At 36.0% G+C, this 21,446-nt stretch overlaps 1 protein-coding gene across 2 annotated transcripts; it reads right to left on the bottom strand.

Moving 5' to 3' along the window:
- Nucleotides 1-1,046: 1,046 nt before the first annotated feature.
- On the bottom strand, nucleotides 1,047-14,232 carry eno2 (enolase 2). 2 transcript variants are annotated; one of them, XM_048203042.1, is made up of 12 exons: nucleotides 14,077-14,232; nucleotides 11,440-11,525; nucleotides 11,035-11,130; nucleotides 8,942-9,000; nucleotides 8,024-8,093; nucleotides 6,389-6,522; nucleotides 6,038-6,260; nucleotides 5,731-5,928; nucleotides 4,561-4,762; nucleotides 4,372-4,480; nucleotides 4,191-4,249; nucleotides 1,047-1,913 (listed from the first exon to the last, which is right to left on the bottom strand). In XM_048203042.1, the coding sequence occupies exons 2-12, from the start codon at nucleotides 11,522-11,524 to the stop codon at nucleotides 1,844-1,846; spliced, it is 1,305 nt and encodes a 434-aa protein (XP_048058999.1). In that variant the 5' UTR covers nucleotide 11,525; nucleotides 14,077-14,232; the 3' UTR covers nucleotides 1,047-1,843. The 2 variants fall into 2 exon arrangements, with proteins under 2 accessions (XP_048058999.1, XP_048059000.1); XM_048203043.1 differs by lacking the exons at nucleotides 11,035-11,130; nucleotides 11,440-11,525; nucleotides 14,077-14,232 and adding an exon at nucleotides 8,350-8,515.
- Nucleotides 14,233-21,446: the final 7,214 nt, after the last annotated feature.

The following is a 21,446-nucleotide window of genomic DNA, read 5'->3' as shown; positions in this document are numbered from 1 at the left end:
GTTGAACCACTGTAGTCACATGATCTGTTTTAAATACATCTTTAGTAGCTTTCTGGACATTGAAAGTGTTAATTATCTTGCTGGCTATGCAGGCCTCACTGAGCCATCGGATTTTATCAAAAATATCTTAATTTGTGTTCCAAAGATGAATGAAGGAACAACATGAGGGTGAGTAATTAATGACAGAATTTTCATTTTTGGGTGAACTAACCCTTTAAGAAGGGAGAGGAGAAAGTGTTTTACCCATTTAAAGGGAAAGTTCACCCAAAAATGAAAATTTTGTCATCATTTAGTCACCTTCAAGTTGTTCCAAGCCTGTATGAGTTTCTTTCTTCTGCTGAACACAAGTTAAAGAATGTGGGTAGCCAGACAGTTGACGGTAGCTATTGACTTTAATAGTATTTTTTTTTTTTTCCTACTATGTAAGTCAATGGCTACCGTCAAGTGTTTGATTAACAACATTCTTTAACTTCTTTTGTGTTCAACAGAAGAAACAAACTCATACAGGTTTGGAACAACCTGAGGGTTACTAAATGATGACAAAAAATTATTTAAACTATCCTTTTAAAGAAAATTCACTTCCCCTTTAAAATCCAGGTTGAAAGAAAATGCGAAAGTACATTTTAAGAGTCATTGCATGAGAAAATCAGGCAGACGTATGATGATTTGGGGTCACGTGGATATAATTATTGTTATTAGAAGTAACGTTTATGTTCAGTACTTTTAGATTTCATTGTCTCGTGTGTGTGTGTGTGTGTGTTAGGCTGTGTTGATCTATGCCATCGGACTACAACAACAATCACACGAGGACATATTTTAGACCTCCCAACTTAATGACAATATACAGAAACTTATGAACTTTAAATGTACCTTATGTTGTTTTAAATAGCGAAGCATCGTTATGAAAAGAAATATATTCTACACACATTATTTTGAATTTTTAATATACTAAAATGAGTAAACTCTTATCTTTTTTTTAAGTCAGAGGTTCAAGCACCATATTTTATTTTATTTTATTTTATTATATTTGCTGATTTGGTCTTTTCTTTTGATTTTCTTCAGCATGCTTTTGGGTCAGAGATGGACATAAAAAACAGCATCTGAGAGAGAGAGTATTGTTTGATAAAAAGCATCTAATGCCCTGGGCAAACTACTTAGTAAACTGTCTTTTAGAGTAAATGCTGGTCCCTTATATATCTGAATACTTCACTGTCGGCGTCTTCCCACTGAAAATCCCACAGCTGCATAAATATTCACGTAACTATTTCATTTTTCTACATCCATTTTCCAAAATCTATTATTTTTGCCTAGTTCTCATGCAATGAACCATAAAAATTACATTTGATTTCTTTAGTGTGGCTTTAGTATTTTTATATTTACATATATTTCACATCTAAATTGAAGCTTAAATTTAAAGATTACACCTGATTAAAATAAATCTCTACTTTTATTCCATCTGAGTTAAATCCTTCTTTTTTAGACAACAAAGCCTTTGCCTTGTTAAATTCAAGGTCCATTTTATATCATACGCATGCATGTCCACCCTGTGCACATGTTTTTCCTGTCAAGTACTTCAGTATCACTTGTGCATAATGTTGGTTTGTCCAGGATCCGCTGTGCATAATATTTGGTCTATCAAAGCCTGTCCTCAGTCCAGGTTAGTTTAAATATATATTTTGAGTGTCTGAGTAAGTCATTTTTAGTATATCAGTGCAAATAGTGCTGTTTTGATGCATTTTGAATGGTTTTAGGGGATGTCAGGGGTAGTCAGTCGGTTCAGTGCAGTACATACTCTGTTTGTCAGTAGTTTTTTTCGTGTGATTTCGGTGTGGTGATGTCAGTATCACAGAGCGCTAGGGTTTCTGAAATTGTGCCCGGCGAAACGAGCCTGATCACCCAATTCTTCTTCAATCCTGTGAGGCAGAAAAAAGAGACAGATTGGCAGAGATGGACATGGATTAATTATATGGGAACAGGAGGTGACGGAGAAAGAGCTAGAAGCCTGTAATCAGCAATGTTAATTATTGGTTCTTTTTGCGGCCACGTTCATTTCTGAGACTGGGGCTTTTTCAGCACAACAGTTATTCTGCAAGTTGAGTCATTTTCATTTTTGAAGCACTTGTATGTGCTGATCCACAATTGAAATGACAGATTTTTACATTTTCTGAAGAAAATATGAATGATGTGTCCATGAAATAGTGGCACTACAATGTAAGGATGGTTACCAGGGTGTTGCTATGTAGTCTGAGTGTTTTTTTAGTTGCTAGGTGGCTGCTCATTGGCCAGTGGGCAACCACCTAGCAATGTACTAAAAATTAAAATTAATTAATTAAATAAATAATAATAATAAAGTTCCAAACGCACCAAAAAATCTCAAAATATGGCTCAAGTCTTTCATTCAATGGAAGTCTATGGGATTTTTGCTATGGAAGCTTGTTTACACCAAAGAATACAAAATAAAAAAAGTAATTGCACATTTTTTATCTCACAATTTGGACTTTTTAAATCTCACAATTCCGACTTTTTTTCTCAGAATTTATATAAACTTGCAATCGCAAGGAAATGTCAGAATTGTGAGTTTAATCTTAAAGGGTTAGTTCACCCAAAAATGAAAATTCTGTCATTAATTACTTACCCTCGTGTTGTTCCAAACCTGTAAGACTTTCGCTCATCTTCAGAACCAAAATGAAGATTTTTTCGATGAAATCTGAGAGTTTTCTGTCCCTCCATTGACTGCTACGCAACTACCACTTTGATGCTTCAAAAAGCGGTTTAGTTCAAATTTTCTGAAGAGACTCGATCGCTTTATATGATGAACAGATTGAATTTAGGCTTATATTCACATGTATATTCACATTCATCAACTCGCACATCAGTTGTGGTAAACGGAAGCTCAAGCATGTTCGCTTGACATGCGAGAACCAATGGGATTCATTTGAGTGTAACGCAGCACGTTTGAGCTTCTGGAATAGGGTTTGGTTAACCTTCTGTTTATGTTCGCTGATCAATGTTTATATATGAATAAAAGCCTAAATTCAATCTGTTCATCATATAAAGCGATCGAGTCTCTTCAGAAAATTTGGATTAAACCGCTTGATTCATATGGATTAGATTTACGATCTCTTTATGAGCTTTTTGAAGCCTCAAAGTGGTGAACTATCCCTTTAAGTATAACAGTATCACTAAATATATGGTAAAAAGTTAAATCTTTTTTTTTTTTTTTTTAAGTCAACAGTTATGGCTTTACAAATCAAGCAAGCAAAATAAGTAGTGCTTTTCGAGATTGGAGATTGCTATGATTTTGGCAACAGCCTTTTTAAAGGGATAGTTCACCCAAAAATGAAAATTTGATGTTTATCTGCTTACCCCCAGGGCATCCAAGATGTAGGTGACTTTGTTTCTTCAGTAGAACACAAATCATGATCTTTAACTCCAACCGTTGCTGTCTGTCAGTCGTATAATGCGTGTCAATGGGAACTCCATCTATAAGAGTCAAAAAAACGTGCACAGACAAATCCAAATTAAACCCTGCGGCTCGTGGCGACACATTGATGTCCTAAGACGCGAAATGATCGGTTTGTGCGAGAAACCAAACATTATTAATATAATTTTTTACCTCTAAAACACCACTATGTCCAACTGCGTTGCGCATCCAGTTAGTGAGGTCTGATCACGCTCTGACAACGGAAGTGATGTCTCGCACTCATTGAAGCAAAGCGTGAGACATCACTTCCCTCATCATTGTTTTCTGATGCTCAAGGCAGTTGGACATAGTGGTGTTTTAGAGGTAAAAAATGATATAAATACTGTTCGGTTTCTCACACAAACCGATCGTTTCGTGTCTTAGGACATCAATGTGTCGTCACAAGCCGCAGGGTTTAATTTGGATTTGTCTGTGCAAGTTTTTTTGACTCTTATAGATGAAGTTCCCACTGACACGCATTATACGACTGACAGACGGCAGCGGTTGGAGTTAAAAATCATCATTTGTGTTCCACTGAAGAAACAAAGTCACCTACATCTTGGATGCCCTGGGGGTAAACAGATAAACATCAAATTTTCATTTTTGGGTGCACTATCTCTTTAATAGAGGTAAAAAGCATGTGACTATTATTTGGACATTGTTTTGGAGATTCGAATGAATATTTTTACTGAGCTGCTAAAAATAGTGTGCTTGAAAGCTCTCTTGCCTCATAAGTTGGTTGTATTTGGCGAGGCGCTCAGATCTACATGGAGCTCCTGTCTTTATCTGAAAGATAAGAGAGAGAAAGAGTGTCAAATTAATCAAACTTGATTATGATTATGTAAAACACACCATAAACATATAAACCATATAATCTCTGTACATAACGGATACATTTGTGTGCGTACCTGTCCAGTGCAGAGTCCCACCACTAGATCAGCGATGAAAGTGTCTTCTGTCTCTCCTGAGCGATGGCTGACCATCACGCCCCATCCGTTGGCCTGAGCGAGCTTACATCTGAGGAATGCACAGTTCAAAATGGGAAGTTAAAGAGCTTGAAAATGCTGGTTTATTGGACATAATTTAGAGTTACTCACGCCTGGATGGCCTCTGTGACCGTGCCGATCTGGTTGACCTTCAGGAGCAGACAGTTGCAAGCGCGGTCTTCCGCAGCCTTCTCTATCCTCTTTGGGTTTGTCACGGTCAGGTCGTCGCCCACGATCTGGATCCCCACTGAACCCGTCATGTTAGTCCAAGCGGCCCAGTCATCCTGATCAAACGGGTCCTCAATGGACACCACTGTCAAAGATGACGGGAACAAAAACATGGTTTAAATGCATCTTAAGATCCGCTGGTATATCCAGGTAGGAAAAGTACAATACTTGTTTGGGGTCACTATGATTTTCTTTGGAAAACAATTAATATTTTTATTCATGCATTAAAAGTGACCAAAAGTGACATTTACAATGTTACAAAAGATTTCTAATTCAATTAAATGCTGTGTTAATGTTTTTTGCTTGATATTCACCAAAAAAATGTATCAAGGTTTCCACAAAAACATTAAGCAAAAATATTAAGCAGCACTTGAGCATCAAATCAGCGTATTAGAATGATTTCTGAAGGATCGTGAGATGCTGAAGATTGGAGTAATGATTCTGAAAATTCAGCTTTGCATCACAGAAATAAATTAAATTTGAAAATATATTCAAATAGAAAACATTTATTTTAAATTACAATAATATTTCACAATATCTCTGTTTACTGTACTTTTTTTTAAAAAAATAAATGCATTTCAAAAAACATCTAACTGAACTCAATCATTTGACGTTCCTGGATCAACATCTTTGTTGATCCTGGACCAACATTTCAATCAACCAATCAGATTTGAGGGACAAGTTTACAGTTTATGTCAGGTTTAGGCTACAACCAGGGTTAGGTGCTTATGGAAGCTTGTTTCGGCAAGGAATAAAACAATTTAAAAGATAATTGTGACTTTTTATCTCACAATTCTGCCTTTTTTTTCTCATAATTGCGAGATATGAACTTTATAATTTGCAATTGTAACTTTATAACTCACAGTTGCGAGTTTGTATCTCTCAATTCTGACTTTATAACTCGCAATTGCAATTGCGGGGGAGAAAGAACTATTTTGAGCATATTTATTACAGGTTTTAAGGCAGAATAATTTAAATGGACCTCAAGGTGACTTACTAATAAACATTTGAACTTTAAAATCTCCTTTACATCTTTTATTATTCACAGTTTACCTGGATAATCGTTGACAAACGTCTGGTAGATCTCTAACAGCTCATCGCCGGTGATGTGTCTGTCTGGGTTTGGAGGGGACTTGAAGTCAAGGTCGTACTTCCCGTCGCGGTAGAACTCGGAAGCGGCTACATCCATCCCGATCACCACTTTATCTGTGAACCCGGCCTTGTCTATGGCTGTCTTTATCAACTCAAGTGCTGTGGAGACGTGCCAGAGAAGCCAACAGAACATAACAGTGGATAAATTCATTATGATTAAATTGGATCACACACTGAGACAAGGTGATGCACAAACTCATAAACACACCTTCGCTGTTCTCCAGGATGTTTGGAGCAAAACCTCCCTCGTCACCGACATTGGTGGCGTCTTGGCCGTACTTCTCCTTGATGACACCCTTCAGCGTCTGGTAGAGCTCGGCTCCGACACGCAGCGCGTCACGGAATGACTCCGCCCCCACAGGAAGTACCATGAATTCCTGCATGGCGAGCTTGTTTCCAGCATGGGAGCCTCCGTTGATTACATTAAAGGCCTGACAAATGGACAGAGAAAATGTGCTTAGTTAGTCTATTTCCCTAGATAATCAAGAGAAAATACCAACAGATGTGAATTATGATGATGCGTACTAAAGTCATGCAATTGAGTAATGAGTTTTCTTACAGGAACTGGCAGCACTAGCTCTGTGTTTCCTGCCAGATCAGCAATATGACGATACAGAGGGACGCCTTTCTCTGCCGCACCGGCCTTGCAGATGGCCAGAGACACTCCCAGGATGGCGTTAGCACCAAACTGGGCTGTAGACGTGATGAACAGATTATCGTTATTTTTTATTATTAGCTTTTTTTTTTGTGATTTATATGGTAGTTTAATAGTGTCAGAAAAAAATACATATGTATTATTGTAAAAATTGAAACAAGTGCTGAAATTATTAAAAAAATATTTTTTTTAAATATTAGTTGTATTTTAAACTACATTATCATTCAATAATTTGGGGTCAGTAAGATTTTATTTAAAAAAAAAGATGCATTCATTTGATCAAAAGTGACAGTAAAAACATTTTTAATGTTGTGTAAGATTTCTATTCCAAGTAAATGCTGTTCTTTTGAACTTTTTTATTAATCAAAGAATACAGAAAAAATTGTATCATGGCTTCCACAAAAACATTAAGCAGCAGCACAACTTTTTAACATGGATAATAATAAGAAATGTTTCTTGAGCAGCAGCTCAGCATATTAAAATGATTTCTGAAGGATCATGTGACACTGAAGACTGGAGTAATGATGCTGAAAATTCAGCTTATCGTCACAGGAATAAATTACTTTTTAAAATATATTCGAATAGAAAACAGTTCTTTTAAATAGTAATAATATTTCACAATATTACTGTATTTTTGATTAAATAAATGCAGCCTTAGTGAGCATAAGATACTTTTTTTTTCAAAAACATTAAAAAATTTTACCAACCCCAAACTTTTGAACACTAATGTATTTTATAAATGTATTTTGAGTTTGTTATAAATCTTATATCCTATTAAATCATATCTATATAATCATATACAGTACAGTCCAAAAGTTTGGAACCACTAAGATTTTTAATGTTTTTAAAAGAAGTTTCGTCTGCTCACCAAGGCTACATTTATTTAATTAAAAATACAGTAAAAAAACAGTAATATTGTGAAATATTATTACAATTTACAATAACTGTGTACTATTTAAATATATTTGACAAAGTAATTTATTCCTGTGATGCAAAGCTGAATTTTCAGCATCGTTACTCCAGTCTTCAGTGTCACATGATCCTTCAGAAATCATTCTAATATGCTGATCTGCTGCTCAAGAAACATTTATGATTATTTTCAATGTTGAAAACAGTTGTGTACTTTTTTTTCAGGATTCCTTGATGAATAGAAAGTTCAAAAGAACAGCATTTATCTGAAATACAAAGCTTCTGTAGCATTATACACTACCGTTCAAAAGTTTGGGGTCAGTAAGAATTTTTATTTTTATTTTTTTGAAAAGAAATTAAAAAAATGAATACTTTTATTCAGCAAGGATGCATTAAATCAATCAAAAGTGGCAGTAAAGACATTTATAATGTTACAAAAGATTAGATTTCAGATAAACACTGTTCTTTTGAACTTTCTATTCATCAAATAATCCTGAAAAAAAATATTGTACACAAATATTTTGTACAGGTTTGGAACAACACAAAGGCGAGAAAATGATGGCAGAATTTCCATTTTGGTTGAACTGTCTTTAAAATATGAATATGTTATCATTCAAGTTTATATCTCACATTTGTTCTCTGTGCCGTCCATTTCAATCATCAAGTTGTCCAGTTTCTCCTGCTCCACCACACTGACCTCCTAAAGTTCATGAAGATAAAACTCTCCAGATTAATAAAATACAGCGCTTGATTTGATGCTTTATGAAAATGTTGTCTAAACCCTAGCCCTGCTGCTGAGAAATTAAAAATCATCATCAAAGTCAGTCTAATCTTGCAGCATTTGAGCATATCTGTATTTGAGTCTTTGTCTTTAGCTTTCACAATGTAGACATGGAAGTAAAAAAGGACATGAAAACGAAAGAATGGAATGTGTAGATCAGAATGAAAATCAAGACCTGGATAATAGGAGATTTTGTGTCTCTGCCTTTGGTAGATTTGTAGCAGTTGGACCTGTTTTAAAATCTCCTGTTACAAGTAAACGGGTATAAAATATGAAAAGAAAAATGATTAAAATGTGCAGGGGTAGGATCTGATTCTGATCCCATCTGATCGGAATCTGATCTGTAAAACAAACAAACAAACAAACAAACAAATAACAAATAATTAAATTAACAATTGCTTAGAATTAAACTGTGAAAAAAATCTGATTGAAAATTATTGGGAAAGTGGTGACAAACATCCGAAGTAAAACATGTATGGAATGAAAAAACATAGGAGGCTGTAAAATAATGAAAATCATAGTGGGAAAAGGAATATTGTAGGTTTAAATACAAGCTGTGCCCCTATTAAAACCAAGTATATTTTGAATATAAGCTGCAAATGATTTGTAATTTTTGTTCTTGCAGAAATTAGTCTCAGCTTAATTTAGATAATCTTTTCCAGTAGTAAGCAAATATGCACAGATTGCAGTTTATAATCCCTCCCATGCTAGTTTGGTTATTTGTTATAAAAAGAAGGTTTATTAAACAAAACCATTTTTTCACTTACAGATGCAATGATGGCTGGTCCAAGAGTGTCATTAATGTGACCAACAGCCTTCAGTACACCTTAAAACACAAGTGGTTCACAAGAATACAGCTCAAGACAGATAAAATAACAAAACTATAGCAGAAGGCTTCAATAAGAATGATCTAATTATAATCAAAATTATAATCTAAAGTGCCGTATTATGCTATTTTAAAAGTTCCTAATTTTGTTTAGAAGCTCTAAGGTCAAAAAACTTTTTGATTTTCTCTAAATATACACATATATATATACACATTTCACATCACCTCACATCTGAAAATGTTTTTGTCGAAGATTCAGTCTCTCGAAACTCCTCCTTCCTTAGAGCTACTCTGCTCTGATTGGTCAGACCTCCCAGTCTGTTGTGATTGGTCTACCACTTAAACCCTGAGTATACTTTGTTTTTTTATGCGTCACATACGCTAGTCGAACGCAATCTCTTGCCATGAGTTACAACCCATGTAAATATGAAGAGTTTGGTTCCAAAACGCGATAAACACCATTTTCAAAAAATTGAGTTTCCACCAAAATCAGTATTGTATCTGGTCGGTATTGAAAAGTCATTTATTAATTTTGCGCAAAATGCGATAGCTGTCGTGTTATTCTGTCATGTTTTCTCCCTTTCTTTCCAAAACGCGACAAACGCCAGTCTCCCTTCTCTGCAGAACTCGATATATCTGCTCAACCAATCACAGCGCTCCATTCCACCCACTGTAAACATTGAAGGCTTTTTTAAAAGCCGTTTTTAATACCAATGTACTCGGCAAATGTGTTTATTTAACCGTGCGGTGGCGCCAGATACTCTTTAATCGGCAATGACAAATAATTTATAACATTAACAAGATTCATTTTGGGAGCGACGGCTGAATGTATTTTTAGTAAAATGCCTGTATATAAGATAAATATTGGCAAAGTTTAGACTCTGTCATGTATATGAATCAACTTACTTTGTTGTGTATTTTCAATTTGAAAAATAACTTTTATATTGATGGATTAATTGCATTTTGAAAAAAAGTGTCATGGATTTATTGCATTTTGGGGAAAAAAATAATACGTTTTTATAATAAACTTTTTAAAATCAAAATGTAGATTTGAATTTTTAATGTTTTTATAACCAAAAGATGCTATGTGAATGTTTGAAACAGAAAATAGTGGTTTTCATCTTGCCACTTTCTTGGTAAAGAAAACACCTTTTTACTCAAATGAATCAAAATGGAGTTATTGCGTTTTTGGAACCAAACTCTTCATATATTTGTATTCTTTCATGCTAGAGTTGTACAAATGAGGGTACTTTCTAACCTCTTTGCGCAATCTGTCGTCTATATAGGCCTCCACTGTCGCTGTAGCTTGCATGCGTTCCGCTCTGTTCTGTTTATGCACGTTTTCTGTGACTACCTTGTGAATCGACACCCCCAGGGCACTGTTGCCACCTTGTGGATGAAGTAATTACTGCAAAAAAAATTAAATGCACATGTGCGACCTGTGCATACAAAATCCGGCAGTGCGCGTACAGTACACGACTATGCGTAATCTTCTGATGATGAAATTCGCATCACAGGCACTGTACACTGACCCTTGCGAACGCGTAAAAAGCGAAGTATACTTTAGGCTTTGTCGGAAACGAAACGCCCATTACCATATCTGAATTTCAGCTCCGGATCTTCCGCATACACAGTGATACGAACAGTAATAATGGCATCATTTTTACCATATCAATTCGAGCTTGAGTCCTCATCCTTTTTGAAATGCACACAAAGTGAATATGCAGCACTGAAAACAGTGTCTTCTTGACATGAATAACACAAACCAAACTCTTCAAGGCCTCAGTTACAACTACAGTGTTTGAGGGCAGGTCGAAATAAATGTCATTCACAGGCAGCCAATGAAGACCATAGGCAGGCATTATGCAAATTTGTTACATTGTTGACACTTTACAATCACAAACAGCTATTTTACACACTGCATGAAAGGCAATATTAGAAAAAGCATAATAGAGGCACTTTAAACAATTTAATGTTGTATATAATGATGGTTAATAGTGCCAATGTTACGATGGACCATCTCTGATCGCTCACCTTTGCCCTTGTAACGGCTCTTATCTCCATCTCTGAGTTCCAGAGCCTCATAGATGCCTGTCGATGCTCCGCTGGGCACCGCAGCCCTGAACAGACCTGAAAACACACCAACACTTCAAATCTGTCATTCATTTATATAGGTGATTAATATACAGTGCATCCATATCTTATTGATAGATCTGCATCAACATAATTTAATTTTCATGCATTTGTCTCTTAAAAGTAACTTGGATGCGGACATAATAACACATTTTGATAATATTTAGTTTTTATTATTAATTGTATTTTACATGTACGCATTTTGGAAGATGATGTCAATACACCTTCATTCATCCAGAAACTCAATTTACATTGTAGATAACATATTCCACATATTCCTTTTGTAGTCAGGCTCTATTGATTCACCTTTATCAGTTCTCAGGTCCACCTCCACTGTAGGGTTTCCCCGAGAGTCCAGGATTTCCCTGGCAATGATGCTCACGATGGACATCCTTAAAGAAAGAGATTAAACAAGAGAGCATGAGAGCTAAACCTCTGCCATTGTTGCTCATGATGTTTAGAAACTCTGTGTGCATGGCATCAATTTAAAGGGTTAGTTCACGCAAAAATGAAAATTCTGTCATTAATTACTCACCCTCATGTCGTTCCAAACCCGTAAGACCTTCTTTCATTTTAAATTTGTTTTTGTTTTTTTTTGCGTGCACAAAAAGTATTCTCGTTGCTTCATAAAATTAAGGTTGAACCACTGCAGTCACGTCAACTGTTTTAATGATGCCTTTAGTACCTTTCTGGACCTTGAAAGTGTTGTATATTGCTGTCTATGGACGAGTCACGTATCTCTCGGATTTCATCAAAAATATCTTCATTTGTGTTCCGAAGATGAACGAAGGTCTTACGGGTTTGGAACGATATGAGGGTGAGTAATTAATGACAGAATTTTCGTTTTTGGGTGAACTAACCCTTTCATTGACTTTGCATGAGAAGGTTAAATATCTAACAGTGAACAAGTCTTCCAGTAGGACAAAAACTGTTTTGTTCCACCTGCATCTGCCATTAATCTCCTTTTACATATTAAAAATCCTGCTCATGTGCAAAATACATAAATTTAAGAGATGAACTAGGGGTTTTGAAGTATTTTGAGATCCAGACCACAAAAAGTATCTGAACAAAATGCATTTCATCAAATGCTTGGTGCATTTCGTTCACCGAAGGTCTTTGGAAAAGTACATTCATGTACACACAGAATCAGTTTTGGGTTTAGAATTCTGTTGTTGAAATGTAGCTGGCTTTTGTCTTCCTGTGTATGAAATGCATTAAAGCGTAACTGCATTTTGTCGTGAAAAACTGCATTTTTACGTAATTCATTTAGGCATGTCCACAAAGTTACTCAGGTTACATTTAGCACCTGGAGAGGAGATGTCTAAATGAACACGATCACTGCCTGATCACGTCCGAGGGGTCAAAATCAGGAATGTTTTATTTTTTTATTTACCCAACTCCACACACCCAACATCACAACAGTAAATTCAACCTGAGTTTACATTGACAATCAATTTCACTTCCATCCATAATGAGTAAAACTGAATATTCTATTAGAAAACAAAAGTAGGGCGGGAACGGATTGGATTATGAATAGCGAGCATTCCATACAAGAATATGAGTTTGGTAAAACACTACCTAAATAGCTATTTGGCTTTAAGATAACATCCTAAGCCACATTTACATGTAAAAGCATTTATTTAGCAGTTTTGATTGAACATTTAGAATAATGTGCATTGATTAATCTTTCAAAATAAGACCAGGAATATGCATAAAAGTAAACAGCATCCATTTTGACTTTAACCCTCAATATGCAAATACATCAGGAGTGCCAATCAATCTGATTGCTTTGAAAATGGGACTGTTTTTCTGGAACATTCAGTTCTGGCCTTCTTACCAATGAGAGATACGGCTCAAGCATCGACAGCGACGTGCCATGCCATGCTGCCAGCCAATAAAAAGCCAGAACATGCTAATTGCATTCTAAATGTGCCTCGACAGACATGGGCACACGTGTCACCTTGCTAATGGAATGCGCGTCTCGTAGCACCGACCACCAGAATGTAGGCTGTGGAAGAAGGAGATCGAGGCTTTATTTGTAATGACAAGACGGGCATGTATGCCCGCAGGTGCGACCAGCTCATGATCGTGCATCTAAATCCGGACGCTGCTAATTTACGCCGTGCCAGTGTGGTACTGCAGCAACCGTGCTGTCAGCACATATACAGGGGGGAGGGGGCGATCAACGGAGGGGTGGGGTGGATAGCGCAGAAAGTGGCGTGATGGGGCAAGAAAAAGATAAATAATTTAACATCCCTTTGGCGAAAAGAAGAGCTTTCTGGAGCATCGAAGCGAGTAGCGTAGACGGACGGGCGATGGGTCGTTCACTAGCGATTCGTTCTTTTCCCGATTGTCACGTGACAAATATACGACTCGGAACTCGCGAGGTGAACTAATTATTTCTGTTTCTCATACTTTATTAGGCTACATTTATTGCATCGTTTTAATAATAATAAAAAAACCCTGCGTGTTCGACTCAAAAGAAAACACAAATGAACGAAATGACTTTTACTCAACAAGATGCGAAAATCAATTCAGTAACATTGCCCGTCAACAATATGAACAGGTTGGACACACACTGATAGCACGTATGTAGAAACAGTAAAGCAGACACATATTGCGGGATCCATCTGCCCGACCCCTGAGCAGCGGGCACCAGAAAACACTGCCACCCAAATTCACATCCCCAACATAAGGAGTGACTCCCCGTGACTGTCCGCAGAGACATGCCCTAAACAGCAGCGATGTCTTGACATAATTAATTCCTGGTTAATTAATGCAACATTCACAAAGCCATGCCCAAACAAACCTATGTTAACCTATTCAATAGCATTATTTATGGTCAAGCCAAACAATCTTAATGACCTCGCAACTAATGCATTAATGATGCAAAGGAGCAGCGAAGGTGCAAAACTGAAAAAAATTCTTTCATGCGATGATTACCTGCCGTCAGTGCGCGTAGCCTTGCGAGAGGCAAGCCTGGAAGTGTCGAACTGCGGAAGAGAGGCAAAACAGAGCGAGGGTAGGCGGAAAACAGAATGAGAGCGAGATGAGAGGAGAAACAGAAGGGGGAGGGGATGAAAGGATGAGTCAGAGGAAGATGCTGAGAATTAGAGAGGAGAGGAGGAGAGAAAGAGGAGGATGAGTAGGTCAAGGCGACTGATTAATAAGCAGGAACGAGGGACCCGGAAAGAGGAGGGGAAACAACAAACACAGGGTGCTGCAATGTTCCTCTGTGAGTGCTGGTAAAAATAGATGGAGGAATTGGGTAGAAAGAAGCGAGACTCAAATCTTCCAGTGTTAGTAGGGAATGCAAAGCTTTGAATATTGAAGTCACCATGAAATCAAAAATTTTTATGGAATATTGAAGTATAGGCCTATTTATAATAAATGATATTTATTCGTAAACATTAGCTATTATTATTATTTAATTCATGTGCCCTTGTAATCTTTCATTAAAATAACGTCTCGACCCTACGGAAGAGGATTAGGGCCAAGCAATAATAAAAAAATAAAACCATCTCGAGATTAAAGTTGTTAAATTTCGAGAAAAAACTCGTTAAATTTCCAAAAAAAAAAAAGTCGAAATAAAATGTTGAGAATAAACTTGTTAAATTACGAGAACAAAACTCGTTAAATTTCGAGAAAAAGGTCGAGATAAAATGTTGAGAATAAACTCGTTAAATTACGAGAACAAAACTCGTTAAATTTCGAGAAAAAAGTCGAGATAAAATGTTGAGAATACTCGTTAAATTTCGAGAAAAAGGTCGAGATAAAATGTTGAGAATAAACTCGTTAAATTACGAGAACAAATTCGTTATATTATGAGAAAAATGTCGTTAAATTACGAGAAAAAAGTCGTTAAATTATGAGAACAAATTCGCAATTTAATGAATTTGTTCTCATAATCTAATGACTTTTTTCTCGTAATTTAATGAGTTTATTCTCAACATTTTATCTCGACTTTTTTTCTCGAAATTTAACGACTTTTTTCTCATAATTTAACGAATTTGTTCTCATAATCTAACAACTTTTTTTCTTGTAATTTAATGAGTTTATTCTCAACATTTTATCTCGACTTTTTTCTCGAAATTTAACAAGTTTTTTCTCGTAATTTAACGAGTTTATTCTCAACATTTTATCTCGACTTTTTTCTTGAAATTTAACAAGTTTTTTCTCGTAATTTAATGAGTTTATTCTCAACATTTCGATTTTTTTCTCAAAATTTAACTATTTTTTTCTCGAAATTTGACAACTTTAATCTCGAGATGGTTTTATGTTTTTATTATTGCTTGGCCCTAATCCTCTTCCATACGACCCTCTTGCAGGGACATCTCTGATGACGTGTTTACTGGCATGAGGGCATGACAACCTGTCACTCACATGACATCACAGCAACAGCAAACCGCAATGATCCAATCAATTCCACATGTGCAAAATCACGTCCTGCACTAAATTTTTTCTTGTTCAAGAAGCTGTTTCACTCTACATCACAATAGGGGAAAAATGCTTCATCTTGCCGACTTTATCGATATATGTCGATACAGCACGTTACACATTCTTCTTATTTATGTATATATAGGCTTATAGATCTAGATTTTTTTAAAATAAATAGTGTTTAGAAAATGTAAAACATATAAAGATGATGTAAAATTATTAAGAAATATTTCAGAAATTGTTTTTGAATTCACGCGAATTTGAACTAAATTGTTGTGGCTTAAAAATAGGCTTTGTGATGAAAATGACTCGCATACAAAAGTTTCAAAACAATAACCTTACACAACATAACATCAACATTTAAATTTTTTACTTTTTTAATATATTATTAGACTATATAATATAGAAATCTTTTTATTTTGTATTACTCATCAGTGCACAATTTTCAGAAAAGTAATGATAAAAAAAATGCTTGTCGGAATAATCTTTCTTTGAAATACAAGTTGCTTCTTTTTTGCTAATGTCACCAAGTTCACCTTGGCTGTTGCATATTTGTTAACAAAGAGCTAAATTTTAGTAAAATAACATGTAGGTCAATTTAAGACCCACTTTTTTACAACCTAGTTATTGAGTTTTACACAGAAACGGACTCATTACAGAAGTAAAATGCATTGCAGTTGACTTTTAATTAACAATGCATTCATGAAGACAACTGGTCAAAACTCTCTATGCGTTGTATGCATTTGCAGTACAAAAACAAGTGTCTGCTGAATGGCATTATTGTATGAATACAGAAAATAGATTATTTATATATTTTGTGTTTGTATGTGTGCTAGTGTGAAAAGTATCTGTTTATGAGATCGGCACATGAGTGAATGAAAGATAATCTGATTATTTTTTTTCAGGGAATTGGGTCACACTTATCTTGACACTACATACATTCATACTGAGATAAAGAGGGCATTATTTTGAGAATAACAGGCTTTATTTTTTTCTTAATGTTATTAGAGAATAATTCCTCGGTTAACAAAGCCTGTAGCAGAGATGGTTTCACTAACAAGAAATAGATTTTAAACGAAAAGTGTCACACCATCATGTGTCTGATCTCTAAAGAACTGGTGTGAATATGTTTATTTGAGCCAGTCTCTCTAACCTGACTTGTTTGTTCTTAAATTCACAAAAGAAAAAGTGGAAACACTTTCAGGACATTAACATTTGCATTAAAACATTACAGACAAAGCAATAGTAAAACCTAATGGTTAGAGAGTCAGACTCAAAGGTTGCAGGTTCAATTCTCAATCCTGGCAGGAAATGACTGAGGTGCCCTTGAGCAAGGCACCAAACCCCCAATCGCTCAATGGCGCCAAAGCAAAATGGCAAAAACCGCTACTACAGGTGTGTGTGTCCGTGTTTTACTGTGTGTGTGGTCACTGCTACAAATGTGTGTGCACTAACTTAGATGGGTTAAATGCTGAGGACAAATTCTGAGTATGGGTTACCATACTTGGCCTTCACATGTCAATTTTTTTAAACACTAAACTGCAATTAAGTGGTTTAGATATTAGCAATTCCTTAAAGGCACACTATGTACATTTTTGCCGCTAGAGGTCGCTTATTCAAAACAAAGGCGTAGCTTGATGACGCCTTGATTTTGCAGAATCATGGGAGGTGTCGTCTTCACATCTGGTGGAAAAGAATCGGGACGGGACAGAAATAATGTTCATGGATGAGATTATTAACATTACTGTAGTATGAAGCAGAGCAGGGCCGAGTGCTGTGGGAGCAGAAACGAGGCCACTGGAGCGATTGCTAATGAGAGATGAGCGCGACACACATCATTTTTTTATATTTTAATCCAAAAATCGTACATATTGTGTCTTTAAGTGAACCTTATTTTCGTGTCCTACAATCTGAAATTCATTTTAAGATAATAATTTAAATAGGCTACATCATACAGAACATAAATTCCAATACCAAAAAATGAAGGTGCCAACAAAGATCAATAATCCAAAGCTCAAGTGGATAAAATAGTGACAAAAATTGCATTTTATTAGGCACAAGTTGAAGCCTTGAACAAAATGAGAAAATCCTGACCTGAAACTTGATTTTTGTTGTGTTGAATAAACACAGACACAGTATCTGCCAACAGGATTCAAGGATAAATAAGAACAGCAGTGTCTCACTGTCCCTTTTGAAATGCCAATCTTAAAGAAATATCTTTTCATTGTGTTGACATCAGAGCCTGGCTGAATAATGTATTCTGTTGAGTCATGGCTTCCCAGCATGTGTCAAATTGACTTTAGCAAACAGGTCACAGTAGAGACTGTCATAGATTGTTTTGCATTTCTTTAGCAGAATTGTCTATTCATGCTTCAAAAATACAGCAGTGTGCATCTTAAGACGTCTCGACATTACACCCCATAAAACTGCTCGATTCTATCAATATAACATTCTGTGGAATCACATTTAAATCAACAATAGTTTTTGCAATCAGCACAGTTATATAATAAATTAATGTGTATTTCTATTTAATACTCGCAACTGCATTCTACCTAAAGTACCTTTAGAAGCTATTCAACTGTATGGAAGTTGTATATGAATATATTTTGTAATGGCAAACTTAATTTTCAGCAGCCATTACTCCAGTCTTCAGTGTCAAATGATCCTTCAGAAATCAAGAAACATTTCTTATTATTATCAATGTTTAAAACAGTTATCTTTGTGAAACCGTGATAATTTTTTTCAGGATTATTTTATGAATAAAAAGTTCTAACGAACAGCATTTATTTAACCTGTCTTTACTATCACTTTTAATCAATTTAATGCAACCTTGCTGAATAAAAGTATTACTTTATTTAACTTAACTCACTCTTTTGAATGATAGTGTAAACATATACAATACTAAGATAACACAAATCACTGTTTTCTTGTGTCTTGCTCATTCTAAGGTATATTTCAAGTTCTGTTGAGAATTAAACCAGACATTACAAACAATACAAATTAAGATATTAAAACTACACTCTAAAAATGCTGGGTTAAATATGGACAAACCCAGGGATTGGGTTGTTTTCACCCAGCCATTTTTTTTCAACCAATTTTGGATTTATATTTTTAGCCAGCAATATAGTAATATAGTAAAAGGCATGTTTTTGCTCACCCCTAAATAGGGGCAAATTTGTGGGGTATTTTAAGCTGAAACTTGACCAGACCAATGACTTATATTACTTACTTTTAATAGGTGCCCTTTAACCCAGCCTGCTGGGTTTGTCCATATTGAACCCAACTTGGGTTGTTTTTAACCCAGCATTAATAATCAAGTCTTTTTGATCATGTCTCTCTGCAGGTTGTGGATATATTGCTCCTGGTCACTAGGAGGAGCTATATTATATTCCTATCAAGGATTTTCTAGTCAATCACTAGAGGTCACCATCAACACATTGTCTGTCAAAATGACTATACTTTTATCCCAAATCATTATTCTAGCTACCACTCAACGAGTAAATACACACTTAAGTTAATTTACTATTTGTTAACAATTTTACAAAAGTAGTCATCTCCTAGGACTCCTTGTGTATTTATTTTCTTGCAATTTGCAGGATTTATGATGTTTAGTTCTCCAGGCAGATTTACTGTAGTTGAATAATGGGTTGAGTTTCTATCTGAATAAACACCCTGCATAGATTCTAACCATTCTCTGCAATGTTAGTAGATGCAGTCATAACTGATGGCCTTATGTTGGTTGGTGGAAAATGGCGCATAGTTCTTAAGCACATCTGGAAGAGAGTCACGGCTATTAAGTGATCTTATACTTTCAGGGTAAAGACTGTATTGAACATTTATACTCCAAACGCTCTATATGATTAGATCTGAAAGATTTGAGAGCAAAGATGTCTACACACACTAACTTACGCGGCCAGTGGCAGATAGTGCCAATCAAGTACAAATGGAATAACATGATATTCTCTGAATTTTTTTTTAATCTTTTATTTAATCATTCAGATTTATGATTTTAATTTAGTTTCATAAAAGAATATATATCTTTATATTGCTAAAGATGTGTATTTCCATGTGATCTACAAATAAAGACAAACCCAGTGTGCCTATACGCATTATTAATTATTAAAGAGCGTGCATTTGACCTGATTTCAAATGTTTCCAATGGAAACGGTTGGTGTTGGGGAATATTACACAGGATCTCTTGCATTTCACCATCTCATGTAACATTTTTTTAAATTAGAATGAAAGATTTACACAACTAAACGACATGCAGTATTGTGTGTTGTATTTCATATGTTGCAATGGGGGCCCTGAAGTTAATGCATTATAACTAACATCCTTTGTTTACTTAATGAAGCACAATAGGTTCATGTGATAAAATTAATCAATCACAATGCTCTGGAATATGATGGGGGTGGGGAATATGAGGTCATGGAAAAGGTACGGCCATTATATGATAATGTATATTGAATGTCTCATACACTCATGATCTCCATACTGGGTGCCTTTGAACCGATTACTTCCCTTTTCTTAATGTTTACAATACACATTGTGCATAAATGGCTGTACGGTGTACAAAAACAATTAAACAGCAAACTGAAGGATAACGTCTAGTCAATGTCACAAATATGAACCTGCAAAGCTTTGGTAGCTAATACAAGGGTGCTCAGTAGAGAAGGGAAATCAGTTTATGAACAGTTTTGCATGATTTAGTATGGGGTTCAGACTGAGATTAAAGGTGTGTGGGGGGTGGGGGGGGGCGCTAGTCGTCGGGCATATTATGGGATGTCTGGGCCATTAGTGAGGGGGAGGGGTGGGGGCCGGGTTTGAAGGGGGGAGGAAAGAGAGTGAAAATCACAGACGGGACTGTTCATTTTTGTCTCTTAATTTTGTGGGCTTTTATTTGGCTGCATGGTAGAAGATTCGCCTGTAAGAGACTGCTATTCTCATTGTATATTAGCGAACGTTCTTAACTTGGTCTAACCCTAAAACCCCTAATAATATCCTTAAAGGAAATGTAGCACTAATATAAATATCACTATTTCCAAACACATTTATTGTACGAGCAACAAAGCCAACAGTAAATCTGTGCATTTGAAGGTGACTATAGTTGAACAAGCAAATTATGTGATTCAAAAAAACGACCCAGCACAGTCATTGAAATCATGGCCAGTTGTTTTTTGGCCACATCCAACGTCGCTTATGTCTTAAGAGTTTATCTGATGGTGTCCATATGTGGCTCTTTCACCCAGTTATGGAGTCACTTTTGGTACTGTGAGAGTGTGGGGGGAGGAGGGAACTAGCAGAAAGCGTAAAAAGAGTATTATGGCATTCATTTTAGCATGCATGGTAATCTGAAACCCCTCCCTTATACACCCCCCCCCCCCCCCCAAAAAAAGACAGACATGCATAGAAACACCTCTTTCTTGCACATCGCCATGACAACTGCCAGCACAGGAAGAATATTATGGTCTGTGTTTTCTTTTGACTGAGACATTATTACTGGATATTTGGTGCTTTTGGAGTGTGGAGGAGGGGTGCGCCTGAGTGGGTTGTCATGACGACCACCTCTATATTTCTTTGATATGTAATTATGCTATATGGTGCCTACCACTTACCATCCCCCCTAAGAAATGACATTTGTTTCTATATATGTACATGCATACATACATGTGTGTTGCATTGTAACGGACTAGATATGTGCGGCAAGAGCTGGCAATGTTTGGCATTTTACTTCTCTGCATGCAGAGAAATCCAGGTAGATTTTAACAGGGTGAAAATGGCAAAAGATGTGCTGAAGCTAAGAGAAGGACAAACTACGAAACATCCCAATGTCCCATCAAGACACTAGCACTCCTGAAGGCCTTAATCACATAGTG

Source organism: Megalobrama amblycephala, linkage group LG9 (assembly GCF_018812025.1).
Source record: "Megalobrama amblycephala isolate DHTTF-2021 linkage group LG9, ASM1881202v1, whole genome shotgun sequence".
NCBI lineage: Eukaryota > Metazoa > Chordata > Actinopteri > Cypriniformes > Xenocyprididae > Megalobrama > Megalobrama amblycephala.
Note: the sequence above shows the minus strand (reverse complement) of the source record. Positions and strands in the feature narration are given on the sequence as shown.

Coding starts and splice junctions, on each gene's coding strand:
- eno2 (XM_048203042.1), bottom strand. CDS start 11,524: ATGTCCATCGTGAGCATCATTGCCAGGGAAATCCTGGACTCTCGGGGA. Junction 6,261..6,388: donor AGCTAGTGCTGCCAGTTCCT/GTAAGAAAACTC, acceptor TCCATTTGTCAG/GCCTTTAATGTAATCAACGG. Junction 1,914..4,190: donor AAATACAACCAACTTATGAG/GCAAGAGAGCTT, acceptor TCTGCCTCACAG/GATTGAAGAAGAATTGGGTG.